The sequence below is a fragment of the Ambystoma mexicanum genome, chromosome 3q, assembly GCF_040938575.1.
Source record: "Ambystoma mexicanum isolate Mex_15411 chromosome 3q, UKY_AmexF1_1, whole genome shotgun sequence".
Taxonomy (NCBI): domain Eukaryota; kingdom Metazoa; phylum Chordata; class Amphibia; order Caudata; family Ambystomatidae; genus Ambystoma; species Ambystoma mexicanum.
In genome coordinates, this window is record NC_090926.1 from 454,681,163 (window position 1) to 454,700,107 (window position 18,945).

At 46.3% G+C, this 18,945-nt stretch overlaps 1 protein-coding gene across 39 annotated transcripts in view; it reads right to left on the minus strand.

Annotated features, from left to right (window-relative positions):
• The window catches only part of LOC138582666 (protocadherin gamma-C3-like), a 1,158,828-nt gene that overhangs the window by 309,142 nt on the left and 830,741 nt on the right, over positions 1 to 18,945 (minus strand). Inside the window, exon 1 of one of the 39 annotated variants that reach the window (XM_069654138.1) lies at positions 11,877 to 14,387. The exons of the other annotated variants lie outside the window; for them this stretch is intronic. Coding sequence (XP_069510239.1) covers positions 11,877 to 14,294 — 2,418 coding nt within the window. The 5' untranslated portion in view covers positions 14,295 to 14,387. Of the gene's footprint in view, positions 1 to 11,876; positions 14,388 to 18,945 lie in introns of those variants that run through there. 39 annotated transcript variants of the gene reach the window in all.

The window sequence follows — 18,945 nt, forward strand, 5'->3', positions numbered from 1 at the left end:
TTGGTTGTTTCAAAATTAGGAAACATTATCCATTCAAAATGGCGGCATCAGCCTAGTGGATTTATTTACATACTGTCGTAATCCCCAGGGTTGACTGCTTAAGAACAAATGGCAGGTATTTCCATTTTATTGTGCCTTTGTAGTTTCCCGCAAAGATTGACATGTAAGTAGATACCCATTTTTAGAAGGCGGTGCATTTTAAAAGAGAATATCCCTTGCAATGTTTTCAGGATTACTTTCAGCGTCAGTTAACAAAATACAAACAGGGGAAATTGTCAAATCTGAAGCTTTCAGATATATGGGCAGTAAAGAAAAAAGGAATCATTGCATTGCAATATTTGAGAGCACTTGCTAAAACAGTTTTGAGCCATTGATGCTGAGAAAGCATTTGACTGGGTGGAGCAGAAGTATCCTTTCTATAGCCAGTCTCTTAGCATTGGACTCAGTGGGGAGGAAGTATCCTTCTTATATCATGTGTCTAGGCATTTGATTCAGTGTGGAAGAAGTATCCTTCCCATACCCTGTCTCTGTAACGCTCACCTGATTCCCGTAGAGGCGCCGGTCTTGACTGGGCGTATACCGTATCTTCAAAGGTGATGTGTAACACACGGCTGGCTCTTTGGGCTGGACCTCTGTGCACTGTATGTCTGACTCGAAGGGTAAGATGTCTGCAGATAGAAAATATGGGATTAAGGAACTGGGTTATTGAATGTCTCTCTCTTCTTCCCTTTCTCTTCTCCTGTAGAACCCCAAAGGTTAACGCTCTCACCTTAGGTAAGTGAACGCCGTGCTCTCCATCTGCCTCGGGGCAGGGTGCTGTAACCAGTTTCTTCACTGGATAAGGGGAGCAGGCCTCTTGACTTCAGAGGACTGCTGTCCGTCGTTTACTGCACGAACGGTAAGTTTCGAGTAATTCTAATGTCTTTAAAGTCTTTAGTAATGATGTTTCTTGTTTTGCAGGGTTCCGGCGATGGCGGATGACGGGCTGAAGTGAGTTGAAGATGGAGCCCGTGTGATGAATAGAAGCGCCTGGAAGCACGTCAGTAAGCGCTTGTTGCCTGCTTCACGATGCACTCTAACTGTCTTTTTATTTTGCAGGTACAAGTTCGGAGCGGCTGCAGGGTGCCGGAATACCCACTGGGTTAGATGTGGAAAGGAGTAATGGCACGTGAGTATTAAAGTTCCCCAATGTCTTTAAACGCACCTTGTTTTGTCTTTCAGATGCGGGATGCAGCGCCGAAGGCCTCCGGAGCGTGCGAAGAGTTGGTAAACTTTTGTCTTTCAGATGCCGGAATGCAGTGTGAAGACCTCCGGAGCGCACAAAGAGTAGGTAAGCCTTTGTGTTTCAGATGCTGGAATGCAGCGCGAGGCGTTGGTGACAGCCGATGGACCAGGTAAGTGAAGAGCTGTCACTGAAGACCGTAATGCTAACCTGTTCTTTCTTGTCTTTATAGATGTTGCTGAAGACTGGATTCAGGATGGTAAGCCTTTTTCCTTAGGCCCAGGATCAGATGCAGAAGACACGATGAGCGTTCTGCTGCAGAGGATGCAGAATAACGCAAAGCAAGATTCATCCATCGGGTGTGGTTTATATAGCCTCCTGTAGTGCTTACGTGTCTCCTTCCACAGCCACGCCTAGGTAAGAAAAGAGTTCCTGCTTTCCAGAAGAGTTCCAGTGTTCTGAATCTAGGGAGTGGCTCCTGCCCCACCCAACAGGAAAAGTAGTTCCAAACAGAAGAGGATCAGAGGCTCAACTGGCAGGCAAGTAAGCAGCATGGTCTGCTGCAGGTAAGTCCACCCAAGCATTATGAGCCCGGCGCTTCCAGCGCTGGGACTGGGCATATTCATGAGCTTGGTGCCACTGGCGCCAGGACTGGGTCCAAAAGGTCCCAATTGGGACTGGTTGGCACTCGGAACCTGGGTTATGGATCTGCTTCCAAGGGAGTTGGGAAAACCCTGACCTTTTGGAAGCAGAGATCATGACAGTACCCCCCCCCCTCAAGGCCCCTCCCAAACCGGGCTTCTCTGGGGGTTTTGGCTTGTCAGGAAATGTTCGGTGAAATCTTTTGATTAGGCGAGGAGCGTGGACATATTCAGCAGGTTCCCAGGATCTCTCTTGGGGGCCGTAGCCTTTCCAGTCAATTAGGTAAAATAGTTTAGATTTGGAGATCTTGGAGTCCAGAATGCTTTTGACTTCAAACTCGAGTTCTCCATCAACTAGGATAGGTTTTGGAGATTTAGTTAGTCGGGTTTGAGGTTGCACGGGTTTTAATAGAGAGACGTGGAAGACCGGATGTATCTTCATGTGTGGGGGCAAGTCCAACTTGACCGCTACTGGGTTTACTATGGTAGTGATGGAATAGGGACCAAGGTATCTTGGGTTGAATGTGCGTGGCCCTTTTAGAGGTAGATATTTGGTGGATAACCAGACTTAATCCCCTACTTGATATTGAGGGGCTTCCTTCCGATGTTGATCTGCTCCTTTCTTGTATTGTTCTTTAGCCCTTTGAAGGTGAGAAACAGCTTCCTTAAAGGCTTGGGTGATTGTAGAATGCAGGTAGTCTACTGCTGGTGTTTCAAGATCTTGGAGGGGATCCAACTCTGAGGTTCGAGGGTGACTGCCGTACAAAAGAAAAAACGGGGTTTTCCCAGTTCCCGAATGGACAGAGTTATTGTAGGCATATTCGGCTATCCAAAGGATGTCTTTCCAAGTTTTTTCAGTTTGTTGCAGCATGCAGCGGAAATACTGTTCCAGAGTTTGATTGGTCCTCTCGGTTTGTCCGTCGGTCTGAGGGTGGTGACTGGTCGATAGTCTCACATCAATTTGAGCCGACCGACAGCAACTTCGCCAAAAATGAGAAATAAATTGACTACCTCGATCCGAAATTAGAACCGAAGGAAAACCGTGCAGTCGGACGATGTTTTCGAGAAATTCTCGGGCCATAGTTGCTGCTGTTGGCAAGCCTTTGAGCGGAATGAAAGGCGCCATCTTGGAGAATAAGTCCACGATTACTAGAATCATATTGTATCCGGAGCATGGAGGTAGATCGGTGATGAAGTCCATAGAAAGCGTATGCCAAGGGCGAGGTGGGATGTCAATAGGGCGTAAGAGGCCTGCTGGTCTTTCCTTTTGACTCTTGTTTTGGGCGCATACTCCACAGGACATTATAAAGTCTCTGATATCTTTTTTCCAAGACGGCCACCAGAAGTAGCGCTTGATCTTTTCTGAGGTCTTGGCCATACCGGGATGTCTTTCCATTAAAGAATCGTGATAACAAGAGATTACTTTTTTCTGTAAATCTGTGCTGGGTAGGTATAATCGTTCTTGGAAATACAATAAGTTGTCCTTTACTGCAAAGTCCTTTCCCTGCAGATGCCAATTCTGTATGTCTGCTGGAGTTACAAGTTGCCTGGCTTTATCCTTAACTTCCTCTATGGATTCTGTGGTGATTACACCCAGAATTCTTTGTTCGGGAATGATTGGTACAGGTTTAGGGTTGATCAAGTGTTCTTCCACTCCCATCCGAGAAAGGGCATCAGCTTTACCGTTCTTTGTACCAGGTCGATAGGTAATTATGAAGTCAAACTCGGCAAAGAATAATGCCCAACGGAGTTGTCTAGAGGATTGGGCTTTTGCGGTTTTCAAATATTGCAGGTTTCGGTGATCCGTAATCACAGTAACGGTGTGTCGGGCCCCCAGCAGATAATGCCGCCAAGCCTTAAAGGCAGACTTGATAGCCAGAAGTTCCTTGTCAGTAATCGTGTAATTGATTTCAGGAGGCGAGAATTTGCGGGACCAAAATGCCACGGGATGCAACTGATTGGTTACCGGGTCCTTTTGTGATAGAACTGCCCCCATGGCAAGGCTTGAAGCATCAGTTTCCACGATGTAGGGGCGTTCGGGGCGAGGGTGTTTTAAAGATTGGTGCAGAGATAAATTTAGTCTTCAAATCCTGGAAAGCTTGTTCCGCCTCGGTAGACCATTCAAAACGTTTGTTTTTCTTTAACAAGGCAGTGATGGGCTGGACTATTCGAGAGAATTCGGGGATAAACCTGCGGTAAAAGTTAGCGAAGCCTAACATGCTTTGCACACCTTTTACGGAGGATGGTGATGGCCATTTGAGAACTGCATCAACCTTCTTTGAATCCATACGCACTCCGCCAGGTGATAATATGAATCCCAAGAATTCAACTTCAGTCACGTTGAAAACACATTTTTCCAACTTAGCGAAAAGTTTGTGTTGATGCAATCTTTCGAGGACCATTTTCAAGTGTTTCCGATGTTCAGATTCCGATGAAGAATAAACGAGGATGTCGTCAATGTAAACAACAACACACACATCTATGAGCTCTCTGAGGACATTGTTCATAAAATATTGAAAGGCGGCCGGGGCATTGCAAAGTCCGAAGGGCATGACCTGATATTCAAATAGCCCATACTTGGTGCGGAAGGCTGTCTTCCATTCATCGCCCTCTTTTACTCGTACCAAGTGGTAAGCTCCTCTAAGATCCAGCTTTGTATATATGCATGCTTTTCTGACTTGGTCCAGGAGTTCAGGGATCACAGGTAACGGATATCTATTCTTAACGGTGATCTGGTTCAGGGAGCGATAATCTATACAAGTTCTAAGGTCTCCTTCCTTTTTTGGAACGAAGAACAAAGCTGAAGAAGCAGGGGACTTGGAAGGACGAATAAACCCATTTGCCAGGTATTGATCCAGGTATTGTCGAAGGTGAAGGTTCTCAGGCTCGGTGAGGGCATAAATTCTACTACAAGGAGGAGTAGATCCAGGTATCAGGTCTATCTGGCAGTCATAAGACCTATGAGGAGGTAGAGAGTTAGCCTGATCCTTCCGGAAAACATCTTGGTATTCTAGGTATTCGGGAGGTAACTGGGGAGTCTCTGAAGAAATTGCTGCCAGTGCAACACCAGGTGGAGGGTGACAAGTAGAGACACATTCTGGAAACTGGACCGTTCTTGCTCGCCAATCGATCAGAGGATTGTGTTTCTCTAACCAAGGTATTCCTAGAATAATCTGAAACTGAGGGGCCTTGATCACATCGAACACGATCTTCTCATGGTGTCCATCTTGACTTACTAGCGTCACCTCTTGAGTGGTATGCGTTACTGGGCCGGAGGCTATCTCCGTACCATCCACCGTAGTAATGACGTCCTTTACAGCCTTGGGACAAAGAGTTAGATTCATCCTCAAAACCATTTCATGATCCACATAATTGCCGATGGCACCGCTGTCGACGTAAGCTTCAATTGCATGTTATCGATCCGGATTATCAGGGCTAATGAGGACCATAGGTATCACGAAATGCGAGGTCACGGAACTGGTTTTCACGCTCGGCAAGAGGACCTCTATTCTTGTCGGGCGAGGTCGTTTCCCTGCTCAGCGTTTGTAACTTTGGTAACTGCAGCTCCTACTGCCTTCTTGGCAGGTTTCACCGGACAGTCTCGAATAAAGTGCCCTGAGTTTCCGCAATAGAGGCATAATTGCAACTGTTTTCTCCTTTCCCGCTCCTTTTGTGTTAGAGGACCTTTCAGACCCCCTATTTGCATGGGTTCCCCAGAGTCTACTCCTTTGGAAGGAGTTGGGGGTTTGGAAAATACTCGAGCATCAAACTTGGAACGATCGGCCTTCCTGTTCTGCAGTCTGTGATCTATTTGAACGACTAAGTCTATATAGTCCGAACAATCTTGTGGGGGATTCACTACTTGGGCTAACACATCTTTGAGCTCTCCACATAGACCTCTATAAAACAGCGTAATCCTTTTGTCCTCAGGCCATTGAGTTTCCACTATCAGTCTGTTGAAAGACGCAATATAAGCCAAAAGGTCTTGATTACCTTGTCGCAACGAAAGAAGCTCATTGTCCAAGGCCTGCCCCTGTGAATGTCTTGCGAACAGTTTTTCCATACTGAGCTGAAAAGCTTGAAAATCATGGAGGACCGGATCATCTTGATTTACTAGAGGGATCGACCAGTCTGCCGCATTGCCACTAAGGTACGAAAGCACGAAAGCTACTTTAGCTTGATCAGTTGGAAAGGCTGCTGGCCGGCATAAGAAATGCAACCGGCACTGATTGATAAATACTGCAAACCTCTTTGGGTCACCAGAAAATCGTTCGGGCGGAGCCAGAGGTACATTCCCAGGTAGGTTGATCTGCACTGGATTCATAGAGGATGTAGAAGGAAGATTTCCCCCAGATGCGGGTAACAGGGTCTGTCCGGCTTGTGACTGTAGCAATTGTCTAGCGAGATCATCTGTTCGCTCCTTGGAAATAATCAGTTCCCTTCTTAGAGCGTTCGTTTCCTGACGGACTGCATGCACTTCTGCCCTTAGTTCCCCAAGTAACTGGGCTAGCTGGTCGGTATCTGAGGTTTCCATAGCGCCTGGACGGGAGTTTTGTGGTAGGCTTTGCGTTCTGTAACGCTCACCTGATTCCCGTAGAGGGGCCGGTCTTGACTGGGCGTATACCGTATCTTCAAAGGTGATGTGTAACACACGGCTGGCTCTTTGGGCTGGACCTCTGTGCACTGTATGTCTGACTCGAAGGGTAAGATGTCTGCAGATAGAAAATATGGGATTAAGGAACTGGGTTATTGAATGTCTCTCTCTTCTTCCCTTTCTCTTCTCCTGTAGAACCCCAAAGGTTAACGCTCTCACCTTAGGTAAGTGAACGCCGTGCTCTCCATCTGCCTCGGGGCAGGGTGCTGTAACCAGTTTCTTCACTGGATAAGGGGAGCAGGCCTCTTGACTTCAGAGGACTGCTGTCCATCGTTTACTGCACGAACGGTAAGTTTCGAGTAATTCTAATGTCTTTAAAGTCTTTAGTAATGATGTTTCTTGCTTGGCAGGGTGCCGGCGATGGCGGATGACGGGCTGAAGTGAGTTGAAGATGGAGCCCGTGTGATGAATAGAAGCGCCTGGAAGCACGTAAGTAAGCGCTTGTTGCCTGCTTCACGATGCGCTCTAACTGTCTTTTTATTTTGCAGGTACAAGTTCGGAGCGGCTGCAGGGTGCCGGAATACCCACTGGGCTAGATGTGGAAAGGAGTAATGGCACGTGAGTATTAAAGTTCCCCAATGTCTTTAAACGCACCTTGTTTGGTCTTTCAGATGCGGGATGCAGCGCCGAAGGCCTCCGGAGCGTGCGAAGTGTTGGTAAGCTTTTGTCTTTCAGATGCCGGAATGCAGTGTGAAGACCTCCGGAGCGCACGAAGAGTAGGTAAGCCTTTGTCTTTCAGATGCCAGAATGCAGCGCGAGGCGTTGGTGACAGCCGATGGACCAGGTAAGTGAAGAGCTGTCACTGAAGACCGTAATGCTAACCTGTTCTTTCTTGTCTTTATAGATGTTGCTGAAGACTGGATTCAGGATGGTAAGCCTTTTTCCTTAGGCCCAGGATCAGATGCAGAAGACACGATGAGCGTTCTGCTGCAGAGGATGCAGAATAACGCAAAGCAAGATTCATCCATCGGGTGTGGTTTAAATAGCCTCCTGTAGTGCTTAGGTGTCTCCTTCCACAGCCACACCTAGGTAAGAAAAGAGTTCCTGCTTTCCAGAAGAGTTCCAGTGTTCTGAATCTAGGGAGTGGCTCCTGCCCCACCCAACAGGAAAAGTAGTTCCAAACAGAAGAGGATCAGAGGCTCAACTGGCAGGCAAGTAAGCAGCATGGTCTGCTGCAGGTAAGTCCACCCAAGCATTATGAGCCCGGCGCTTCCAGCGCTGGGACTGGGCATATTTATGAGCTTGGTGCCACTGGCGCCAGGACTGGGTCCAAAAGGTCCCAATTGGGACTGGTTGGCACTCGGAACCTGGGTTATGGATCTGCTTCCAAGGGAGTTGGGAAAACCCTGACCTTTTGGAAGCAGAGATCATGACAGTCTCTCTGCATTTGACTCAGAGGGGCAGAAGCATCCTTCCTATACCGTGTGCCTCCACGTTTGAGTGGATGGATTCTGTTTCTCACGATTTGATTAGGTGGGGCGGAAGTATCTTTCATATACCCGGTCTATCTGCATTTGACTCGGTGGAGCAGGAGCATCCTTTCTTTACTGTGCCCCTCTGCATTTGACGAGATGGATCAGAAGTATCCTTCCTGTACAGTTTCGTGTCATTTGACTGGGGGGTGGAAGTATCCTTCATATACCCCGTCTCTCTGCATTTGACTCAGTGGTGAAGAAGTATCCTTCCGATAACCTGTCTCTCAGCATTTCACTGGGTGGAGTGGAAGTATCCTTCCTTTACCATCTTTTGGGGATTTGAATAGGTGGGGTAGAAGTATCCTTCATACACCCTTTATCTTGGGAATTTCACTGGGTGAAGCATAAGCATTCTTCCTATACCCTGTCTCTCAGCATTTGACTCAGTAGGGTGGAAGTATCTTTCCTATACGCTGTCTCTCGGCATTTGATTTAACGGGGAAGAAGTAATTTCCTATACACTGTCTCTTTGCATTTGACTAGATGGAGTGAAATCCTTCCAATAACCTGTCTCTCAGCATTTGACTCGGTGGGGAAGAAGTATCCTTCTTATACCGTGTCTCTCTGCATTTCACCGGGTTGAGCGGAAGCATTCTTCCTGTACCTTGTCTCTCAGCATTTGACTCGGAGGGGGGTGGAAGTATCCTTCCTATAGCTGATGTCTTGGCATTTTACTTGGTGGGTTGGAAGTGTCCTTCCTATACCCTTACCTCGGCATTTGACCAGGTGGAGCGGATGCATTCTTCCTATACCTTGTCTCTCAGTGTTTGACTGGGCGAGGCAGAGGCATCCTTTCTATATCCTGTCCAAGTGTGACTTTGGACCACTTTTTCTCAGGCAGTTTAGAGCTCTGCATGCACACCACATGGAGTGAATGGCTATTAATGGCTTGATCTTAGGACATTTCCCCTGCAGATGGGTATGGGTCTGGCTTGACCTCTGTCACCATACCTACATGACCTGACCATGGGGACTGTGGCCGTTGTAGGCACAGGGGTATTGTCAGATTGAGATATAAAGGTTACACTTCTAAAGTATCCTTATATGCTGTTGATCGATCCCTTGTCCCCTTCACTTCACCAGAAGCTGCTGGTCCAGCTCAGAAAGGGACTAGACACCTAGACAGAAGCCTCTTATTTTAAAGCTTATATTAAAAAGGCAGGAGTCTTTCCGATTTCTACTTCATCTCATAGGAAACTGGAGAGCAAAACGTTCAATCGTGGGGTGGGAGGTTTCATCTGCCTGGGGCTCATGACATCAAGGAAAACCAAGGATATCAGGCAAGAGAATATAAATTAGTTCAGAACACATGTACTCTTGATTGCAATAGGTGGAGCAAGGCATATTTTACACCATGAGTTAAGATCCTCAGCAGTAAAAGGACCCTTCTCCCTAGGGACCCGTGTCTGAATGGTGCTGCTCGCTCTCTCCCAAAAGCGACCCAATTCTACTGAAAATGTTTCAAAGAGGTGCTTTTGGGATGGGGAGAATAAGCGAACAAGGTCCCAATGCAGAACCCTCATGTTAGAAGATATCATCAAGCATTTTCCTTAGGCTGCCTACATGACCGAGAATGGCTGTCCAGATCCGGGGTATGTTCGGTTTGAGTAGAGCACAGTCTCGCTGACTAAACAGTAGGAATGTCTGTCAGTGGATACATGTAACAGTAAACCTATTCTCTTACCCCCAGTAACCCAAGTTATTGATGACTGCAAGTGTGAAGTTCTGGTGATGGGGAAACATGACCTCTTGCCTGGAGATGCCTTGCTGTGGGGCAACCCAACACTGAAAATACAGATCAAGAAACATACTTAGAAATTTATGATTATAGCTGCGATTCTCAAGATTAGCGCCGCTTTGGTGGATAATTCCCGGTTTGAGATTTTAAAATTCCAAGATAAAATGAGCCAATCCGAATCCCACAGATTTAACAATTTACCAAACCTTTTGTATTTACTGATTGCAGTGTAAAACCTGACGCTTCACAATGCCCTTAGCCTGTAAACAAGTGTGTATACAGATTATCAGCCTCCACTATATACAGCATGTTGGGCAAGTCAGGTTCATCACCACTGTTTCCTCCCCTGGTTAATTGTAGATCCATTGCTGACTATTGCCCTCCTTCCCCTGTTGTTAGATCCCTACTCTATTGTTTCTCTGTTCCCTAACCTTAGTCTTCCTCCTACGATGGTTAAGTGCTTCGTTGCTTCCCAAAGCTAGGTCTGCGCTCAATAAATACCCTAATAATAATAATAATAATAATGACATAGGAGGATAGATATCTTTAAAGTGGACTGAGTGTGCAGAGCCCAGTGGAAGACGTTGGACTGGTGCTTGTGTGAATGTGAGACATATTTACATTGATTGGCCCAGCAGGAGATTATTCATCTGCTTTAAGGCACCCAGTGAGAATGCTGCTTTGGGGGTTGCGTGCCTCTCATGCACACTGGGCCTGATAAAAGGAAGTGGCTACGTGAATTCTGGAAGGAAGGACTCTTTCCTGTAGATATGATTGTTGGCCGTCTGATCCAGGGACCTTGCCTTGCTAATCCTGGTAGTCTTTCCTCCTTCACTGAACCTCCCGCACAGATGTAAATTCGGGGATTATCATGCTGTAACTATGGTAAAAAGGGAAGTTCTTAAAGTCTGGAGGAGATCCAGAAAACCGCCCTGTGGGGAATGGGTTGAATGTCTGGGTTTGCTATCAGGCAGAGGGAACGCTTCACATGAAAGAAAAAGACACACAGGCACCTTTTAATGATTTACATGGATGATCTGTCTACCTCGACTCTGCTCCTTTCCCAAGTCCACATCCCCTAGACCCTGGTTCACAGTCCTACTCCTCCTATGTCATGGTTTGTGTATCTTCCCTGACTCTGTCATGGGTTGTGCTTTAATGTTTAACATATACATGCTCCACTATTCTGGCTTGGCCATATATTATCTGGCAGAATGCCCCAGCCATTGCTCCTCTCTCGGTTAGAGCCCCTTGATATTCATGATGCTGCGAAGAAATGTACATAAAAAGAATTGACTGTTTTTCCTGTGCTTCGCTTACAGGAATATTGTGTTGAAGGATCTATGCAGGATTGAACTTATTTCTGCCTTGGAATGGTCAGACATTCAATGACAATTCTTTTACAAAAGAAAAAAAGGACACCATTTAAACTTTCAATAGCTGCATGACAGTTGGATGCTGTTCCGCAGGAAAGTACTGAAGCAAAGCCTGACGCGCGATGAAGCATGCCATTATCAAATGATTTACTAGCCTTTGTTTTCAGCAAATGCTTCATATTTATTATATAATTCCAGAGATCCCACTCAACAATGCAACAAGAACCTATGTGTGGAATCCTGACTGAAGTTGAGTCTGTGGTTCCCATGACCAATGCCGAGTTCCGCTGCACTCTACGGTAGCTGACTCTATCCCTTTCTCCGTTTATGGGCCTCATTTGTCGGCACCTGGTTTCCCGGAAACACCGGGGTATTACAACCTGGAAGTAAAGCGGCAGGACATTTTTAATCCCCATTCCCATTGAGTCCCATGTGAATGGGGATGACGGAAGCACCAGCACTGTTAATAACGCCCGCTGACACGTAGTGTGCCAGTCCGGTAACAATGGTGCTGGTAGGCTTACTGGACCGGCACACTTAGAATGAGGCCCTATGTCTGCTTTTCCAAATCACTGAGACTATTTTGAAATGGCTAAAGTTCGGCAGCATAAAATAGGGCTTATTATTTGGGTATTTTTAACTAGCCGGACATATTTCAGTAGTAAAAATGGCATAGTGTAATTGGCTCTTAATCATAGTTATTAATAGAAATATCAATGTAACATTCATATTTGCAAATCAGGCTAAGAAACTGCAAAACACCAATTTACCTCAATAAACGACTGGTCTTCTTTTCCAATGTTTAAAAAATCTTCAATGAGGAGAGGTCCTTTTTTCTCCTCATTCTGGTTTCCCGAAAGGGTGTCTGAATGACATGAAACTGGGAACTTCATCTGACTTTTGCCTGAGTTTGTTGTTAAGCAGGCATCATGAGAATAGGTCTGTAGAAAAGCTCTGACCCCATCGACACCCACAAACTGAGAGGCGGGAAGTGAATGGAAATTAACCCCTGATGCCCCAGAGAGCTGGGACTCCCTCCAATGATGGAGCCTGATGGCCACAAGCAGAATAATTAGGAAAAGGAACAAGAAGGAAACAACAGCAACAGCGATCACCAGATACAGCCTGAGGTCCGACTCCATGTCTGTGGGAGCTGAAGGGTTACTGACGTCATGCAGCATTTCTGGCATACTGTCAGCCAACACTATGGTGACTGTCACTGAGGAAGAGAGAGGAGTCTGACCATTGTCCCTCACTGACACCACCAGATAGTGTTTAATGGCATCTTTCTCCATAATAGGGCGGCCGGTCCTGATTTCCCCAGTGTGGAGACCTACAGTAAACAGGCCCTGGTCTGTGGCCCGCAGCAACTGGTAGGAGAGCCAGGCATTCTGCCCAGAGTCCCCATCAACAGCCACCACCTTAGTGATCAGATACCCCGGGTCAGAGGAGCGAGGAGCCATCTCCACCCCAGAGGAGCCATCAGTGGGGGCCGAGGGGTATAATATTACAGGGGTGTTGTCATTCTGATCCAGTATAAAGAATGTCACAGTGACATTACTCGCGAGAGCTGGGGAGCCGCCATCCTGAGCCTTCACTTGGATCTGAAAGTCTCTGAACTTTTCAAAGTCGAAGGACTGAAGTGCATAGAGGACGCCAGATTCAGAATTAATGGAGATGTAGGAAGACAATGGCACATCCCCAATGTGTCCCTCAATGATGGAGTAACTGATCTTGGCATTCTTGCCCCAATCTGCATCTGTTGCTTTAGCAGAAAAAACGGAAGTGCCTTGAAGTATGTTTTCCATTATGTAGGTGCTGTATGACATTTGCTGAAATACTGGAGGGTTGTCATTTTCATCTGTAATCTGAAGGATGATGGTTTCAGTTGTTGACAGTGGGGTAGTTCCACTGTCTGTGGCTGTAATTGTTAGGTTATATTGTGGGACCTTCTCTCTGTCCAAAACACCATCAGTTACTAAACTGTAGTAACTCCCAACTGACTTCTTTAACAGGAAGGGGAGTTCAGGAGAGAGGGAGCAAATAACCTTACCATGTACTCCTGAATCCCCATCAAACACCTCGAGAAGAGCAATGACAGTGCCCAGTGGGCTACTTTCTAAAATGTGTCGGACCACGGATGACATCAAAATCTCTGGTCTATTATCATTCACGTTAATGACCTCTATGAGAACTTTGCAATATGATGACAAAATACCATCACTTCCTACGACTTCAAATTCATACATTTCCGATTCTTCAAAATCCAGGTTTGTATTCACAGATATTTCTCCGGTGTTAGAATCCAGTTTGAACTTTTGTGAAACATTTTCCTTAAGTTTGTTAAAGGAGTAGGTTACTTGGGAGTTTGTGCCCTGGTCCATGTCAGTGGCTCTGACGGTTCCCAGAACAGACCCCGTGGGCACGTTTTCCAAAACTCGGATCTTATAGAGAGGCTGGTCGAACACTGGGGCGTTGTCATTGGCATCAATAACATTGAGCTGTACCCGCACTGTTCCTGATCTGGCCGGTTTCCCTCCATCGGTAGCGGTGAAGATTAGTTGGTGAACATCCTGCTCCTCCCGGTCCAGTGACTTTTTAAGGACCAGCTCGGCATATTTTGTGCCATCGGTTCTATTCTTCACATCCAGGGTGAAGTGTTTATCTGCACTGAGCTGGTAGCTCTGAAGAGAATTCACCCCCACATCTGCATCGTGTGCCTCTGGCAGCTTAAATCGTGTTCCTGGTGACGTGATTTCAATTATTGGTAATTTTATTTGATCAACAACAAACGTGGGTGAATTGTCATTAATATCTTGAATTTCTACTTCCAATGCATAGACTTTCATAAGACTCCCAGAAAGAATCTCTACACCGATTAGGCACGTTAGAGCCTGTCCACAGATATTTTCTCTGTCAATCCGCTCCTTGGTGTATAAACGCCCAGTATTTGCATTGAGAGTAAAATGCTGCTTCCTACCTGTGGACACGATGCGAGCTCCCCCTTCTGATAACTCCTGGGGGTCCATCCCCAGATCCAGAGCCACGTTTCCCACAAAAGAGCCTTTCTTCATTTCCTCGGGAATGGAATAACGGAGCTGCCCAGAAGCGGCTCCCCAGACTGCCAGCATTGCAGCGACGAGCAGCAGAGGAGCCCGGGGGTCGCAGCCTCTCGGTGTCCGAGCCATGGCGAGAAGGGGTGTCCCTCTGATTATCACCCACTTCAATGAAAGGATCCAGGTGTGAGGGGGAATGGACAAAGAGAGGACTTCACTGGAGCTCAGTCCGAGTCGCACTGAGATTTTCCCGGAGGACTGCCTGGGAATTGTTTGTACCATGTGGTTTGCTAGATCGCTCCACGCGTTTCTCTCTCTCTCTGGTTGGTGATCAGCGCCACCTAGTGCCCCAGCCAATAACTGCAGCAGCTTAAACACAGGTGAATGGGTGATGCTGACATTACAAAGCTCCTTATTCTTTCCTTGTTTGTTGGCATCTCCACGCCTGAGTAAAGACTCAGAAGAGTGTTTACTGTGATTGGGGAATTGTAGTGCCTTACTCAAGTGTGGTATATCCTGGGTCACTTTGTGGCAAAATGAACGCCTTGAGGGTCATGTTGTATGCACCTGTAATGGAAGAACTGGATCAAATGGTGTGTGTATTTGGCAAAATGCAACCGTCTTAACGAGATACCAACTGTGGAATTCATCATCATGGATGTATGGTATGCACAGGTTTGTATCTATTAAACACCTCAAGACTAGGGGTGAGTGACATTTTGCCAGCAAAGCGAATAGTGTGGAATTTGCACTGGATTCCACTTCTGCCCGATCCGTGAAATAATCTTTACTTTTCCACCGACACTGACATTTCACCAGGTTTCACGCAGTGCTTGGTGTTTCGTTCCCATGTTAGGTTTTTGTCGCGCAATGAGAAACTTTGCGCAGGTCTTTTTTTTCTGATCCGTGCTAGTTTCGTGCGGCACACGAGAAACTTCAGGCAGTTTTTCAATTTGTGATCAGTTCATGCAGTGACACATGAAACTTTGTGCTGTACTTCCCCAAATCATTCAACCTCCTGCAGAAGCACATGATCTGAACAGGATTAGATGAATCCCATCAAAGGAAATATGTCAGTTCAAAGGATCCTTGCAACTCTGTGCTGTCACATTCACTAAACCCGAGAATAGACAGTTGTTTGCCCTGATCCAATGAACTTCACTGGAAACAAGGCACTGCAATACAGCAGAAAACAGGGCAAATGCCAAAAATTAGAGCGGGCCAAGTGATACTGAAAATGCACAACATGATGTTCTTCTGTCAAAATGTGAAAGACCGCAGGGAAAGAAAACTGCTGAAAATCATGTTTGCCCTGGCCCCAATGAACTTCACTGGAAACAAGGCACTGCAATACAGCAGAAAACAGAGGGCAGATGCCAAAAGTGAGAAAGGGCCAAGTGATACTGAAAATGTATGTAACCTAATGTTCTTCTGCAAACATGTGAAAGACCCGAGGGAAAGAAAGCAGCTGAAAATCAGGGGAGTGCACGATTAGATCCTAAGGTAGATGATGTGTTCACTTTTTGAGAGGTACTAAGACAGCAGCTGTGTTCAGCAGAAAGGGAAGGACAGGATGGAAATGTAAATTGCATGGGTTAGTAGACAAAGCACAGCTAACTCTAACAAGAGCAACATAGAGGAAAGCTCACAGAAAATAAAAAAATCATAGGCAACACATCTGTGCATATCATTGCTTTGTCAACTATTCTATTTCTGAGGAAAAAAAACCTAGAGGCTGCTTGCAAGACAGACAGCTTTATGTTGGAAAACCAGATGCAACAACGTGACACGGAAGCCGCAGCGTGCGATTCAGCCTAACAAAAGACAAACCGATGACGGTGGGAGCGTGCCGACTACAAGGCAATGCTATTTCTCAGACCGACTTCAGGCTTTAACACTACCCCAACCCAGTGTGCACACTTTTCACAGCTCCACAGAACTTGGATTTGTCTTGCCTCATGTTTCTGCCCCCGTCCCGTTTGACCCAACCATAACTTTACTTGTCCACTTGTCTGGCACTCAGTCCCTGATTCCTTGTTTTCATCTTTTGATCTGTCCTCTTGTTCCACCCTCCTATGTCACCCTCAAGTCACACTGTTTGGGTGCAATGGCAACTTATACTGTATATCATTACTGCGTATAAGGCCACGTCCTCAATTGTTTTCATTTTGTTACTGAACCTGCACACAACAAAAACACAAAATCCAAATCTTTTCAGCTAAGGGCTGACAATTAAAGAGCCAGGTGGTGTTGGCTGCCATCAATGAATTATGATGGAAATATGCCTAATAACAGAGGATTGGCCTCCATCTCCTGAATTGGAGGTGGCCAAATGAAGCACGACTCGGGGAGTGAGAGGGAGCCAGTTTGAGAAAATCATGGAGACGTCAAGGTCTTCTCTCGGAGAGAACACGTGAGTCAATGTGTGGCACATGTCAAAACACGGACCTGTTCCAGCTCCTATCTAGCTAAAGGTGATGCCAAGCATACCCTGCATCATGCATGGCTGACTTTCCGTTCCCTACCTCCACGGTACTCTGGATATTATTAGACCATGATTAACCTGGTGTGAGCAGGCCACTTACTGAATCACCCCGAATGGACCCCCAACTCTTCAGGCATCTGCCAATGGGTAGATCTGTTCAGTAAACCTGTGGACTTTTACTTGCACTAATGCCTTTGTCGTGTCCTTTCTGTCTGTGACACTTTCCACCTGCACACAGTCTTGTTCCCACAATGGCCCTCATTACAACACCGGCTCTAAACCATGGTGCTATTAGCACCAATGTTGGTGCCGGTATTGTAACGGGTCCGCCATGGTTCAATGGGGAATTACCACCCCATTCCAAGGTTGGCGGGGCAGTAATTCCCCATTGAACCATGGCCCTTCCCCATTCCCATTTTCGCCCCATAGGGCTCAATGGGACTGGGGAAGGCGCTAAGTACGGTACCGCAAATTGCGGTACCGTACTTAGCACCAAGGTCCCTTTGCGGGTCCCTACTTTAACGGCTGGTCTAGACCAGCGGTTAAGGTCGGGTCTCGCAAAGGGACCTCGTAATCAGGCGTTAAGGGTTTAACGGCACCAACACCTTTTACGGCGCCGTTAAACCCTTAACGCCAGGGTCGTAATGACCCCCAATGTCTTTATGATTTTAGTTGTGCACTGGGACAACAGTTAGGCCCAATGAACCCAGGAAATGCTCCAACATACTTTACGAAGAACAGCAACAGCGTTCAGAGAAAATAAGAATCCTAACAGTTACTCTGGGAATCACTCAGACTTCTTTGTTTACATAAAGCAGGTTGCTTCAACTTAGGATGAGTAGTTAATATTCTGAAACTTCAAAGGCCTTATCTTATGCCTGTTATCAAATGTGAACTGTACATGGCGTCTGAATTGTAGCTTACAATGACATTAAAACTCACAGAGGACTTCTGTGCCTGCGCGGCTTCGTTCTTTACACAGTAACAAAACTCTGAGGTGACTTCTATTCTCTTTAAGATGCTCTTTCAGGGAATCTGCTATTCTTTACCCGGGAAAACAAAGAAGGGGAAAACATCACAGATTCCCGCATATGATTTTTCAAAGTAGAAAGGCAGTAGGAGTGAAATTGATTTAAGAAAACCACAATAACACAGCTTTTAAAGGAACTTCAAATGACATTGGATGATGGGCACTGAGCAGTCTTCTTCACTCAAACTTCCACGGGGGCCTAGGGTTCAGTAAACTACGACATACTGATCACCATAGATAGCGGAGGGGAATGATAGGAAGTGCAACTTAATGAGTCCAGTCATTCCTCTGCAATTGCGGCCAGAATATCTGGATAGGATCCCGTATTCTACCTACTTCAAGGTACTTTGTAACATGCTCAATGGGGTCATCACGTTCCTCCCTCTTTTTTAACATTTACATATGCTTATTGGCCAATGTAAACGAAGACTACCAGCTGGAATGCATTTTCTGGTCTTCTGCGTCCCTTCTCTGCAGCTTTCCGGTAGGTTTGGTGCACGCCGGTAGTTTCGGTTACCGACAGGTGTTTTGCCTCGCCTCCGGTCTGCCTTCCGCGTTGCGGGCCTCTGGTGAGCATGCTTCCCCCTTTCGGGACACCATCTGCCCTCTGGATCTGCGCAGGCTATGCCATGTTCTTACTCCATACTGGACCAAAATTGAAGACACCACCATTCTCTTCCCTCTGTGGTTTTAACTGACAGCTGTTAAATAGGAGCATCTAGGAAACTGGGGTGTGCGTGTTGGTTCTGGTGAGTGATCATCATTCCTCATGGCCTCTTCCTCATCCCAGTTGTTCTCACTTGGTATATGTTACTACAGCACATGGAAGTAATAAGTAATGGGGAATTGGAGGGGTGAGGGAAGGTTGGAGGGCCAAGGGGATACCGCGTTCTCTCGAAGTGGTCATAACACTCAATGTGATCCTCCCTCCCCATGAGATCCTCCCGCTGTACACCACCACCAGGGGGATTATCGGTTAGCGGCCTCACCACCCTGGCCTCATGGAAAGGGGCTTCCTCATCTAGAGCAGTGACAATACTTCGGAGCTCATCACAATAAACATATCCCTAATCTATTAAAGTTGTGCAAATGTCATCAACGCCATGCAAACCATTAACTATTCCTATATCAGCAAAAGTTGTAAATTAACAAATTGTTCAAGGTTTAGTCAATCAGTCAGTCAATCTTTATTTCGGATTCAGAAAGAACTTTATAACAGTAGATGTCCTATAGACAAGAAGCAAAAACAAAGAATAGAATACTTATAA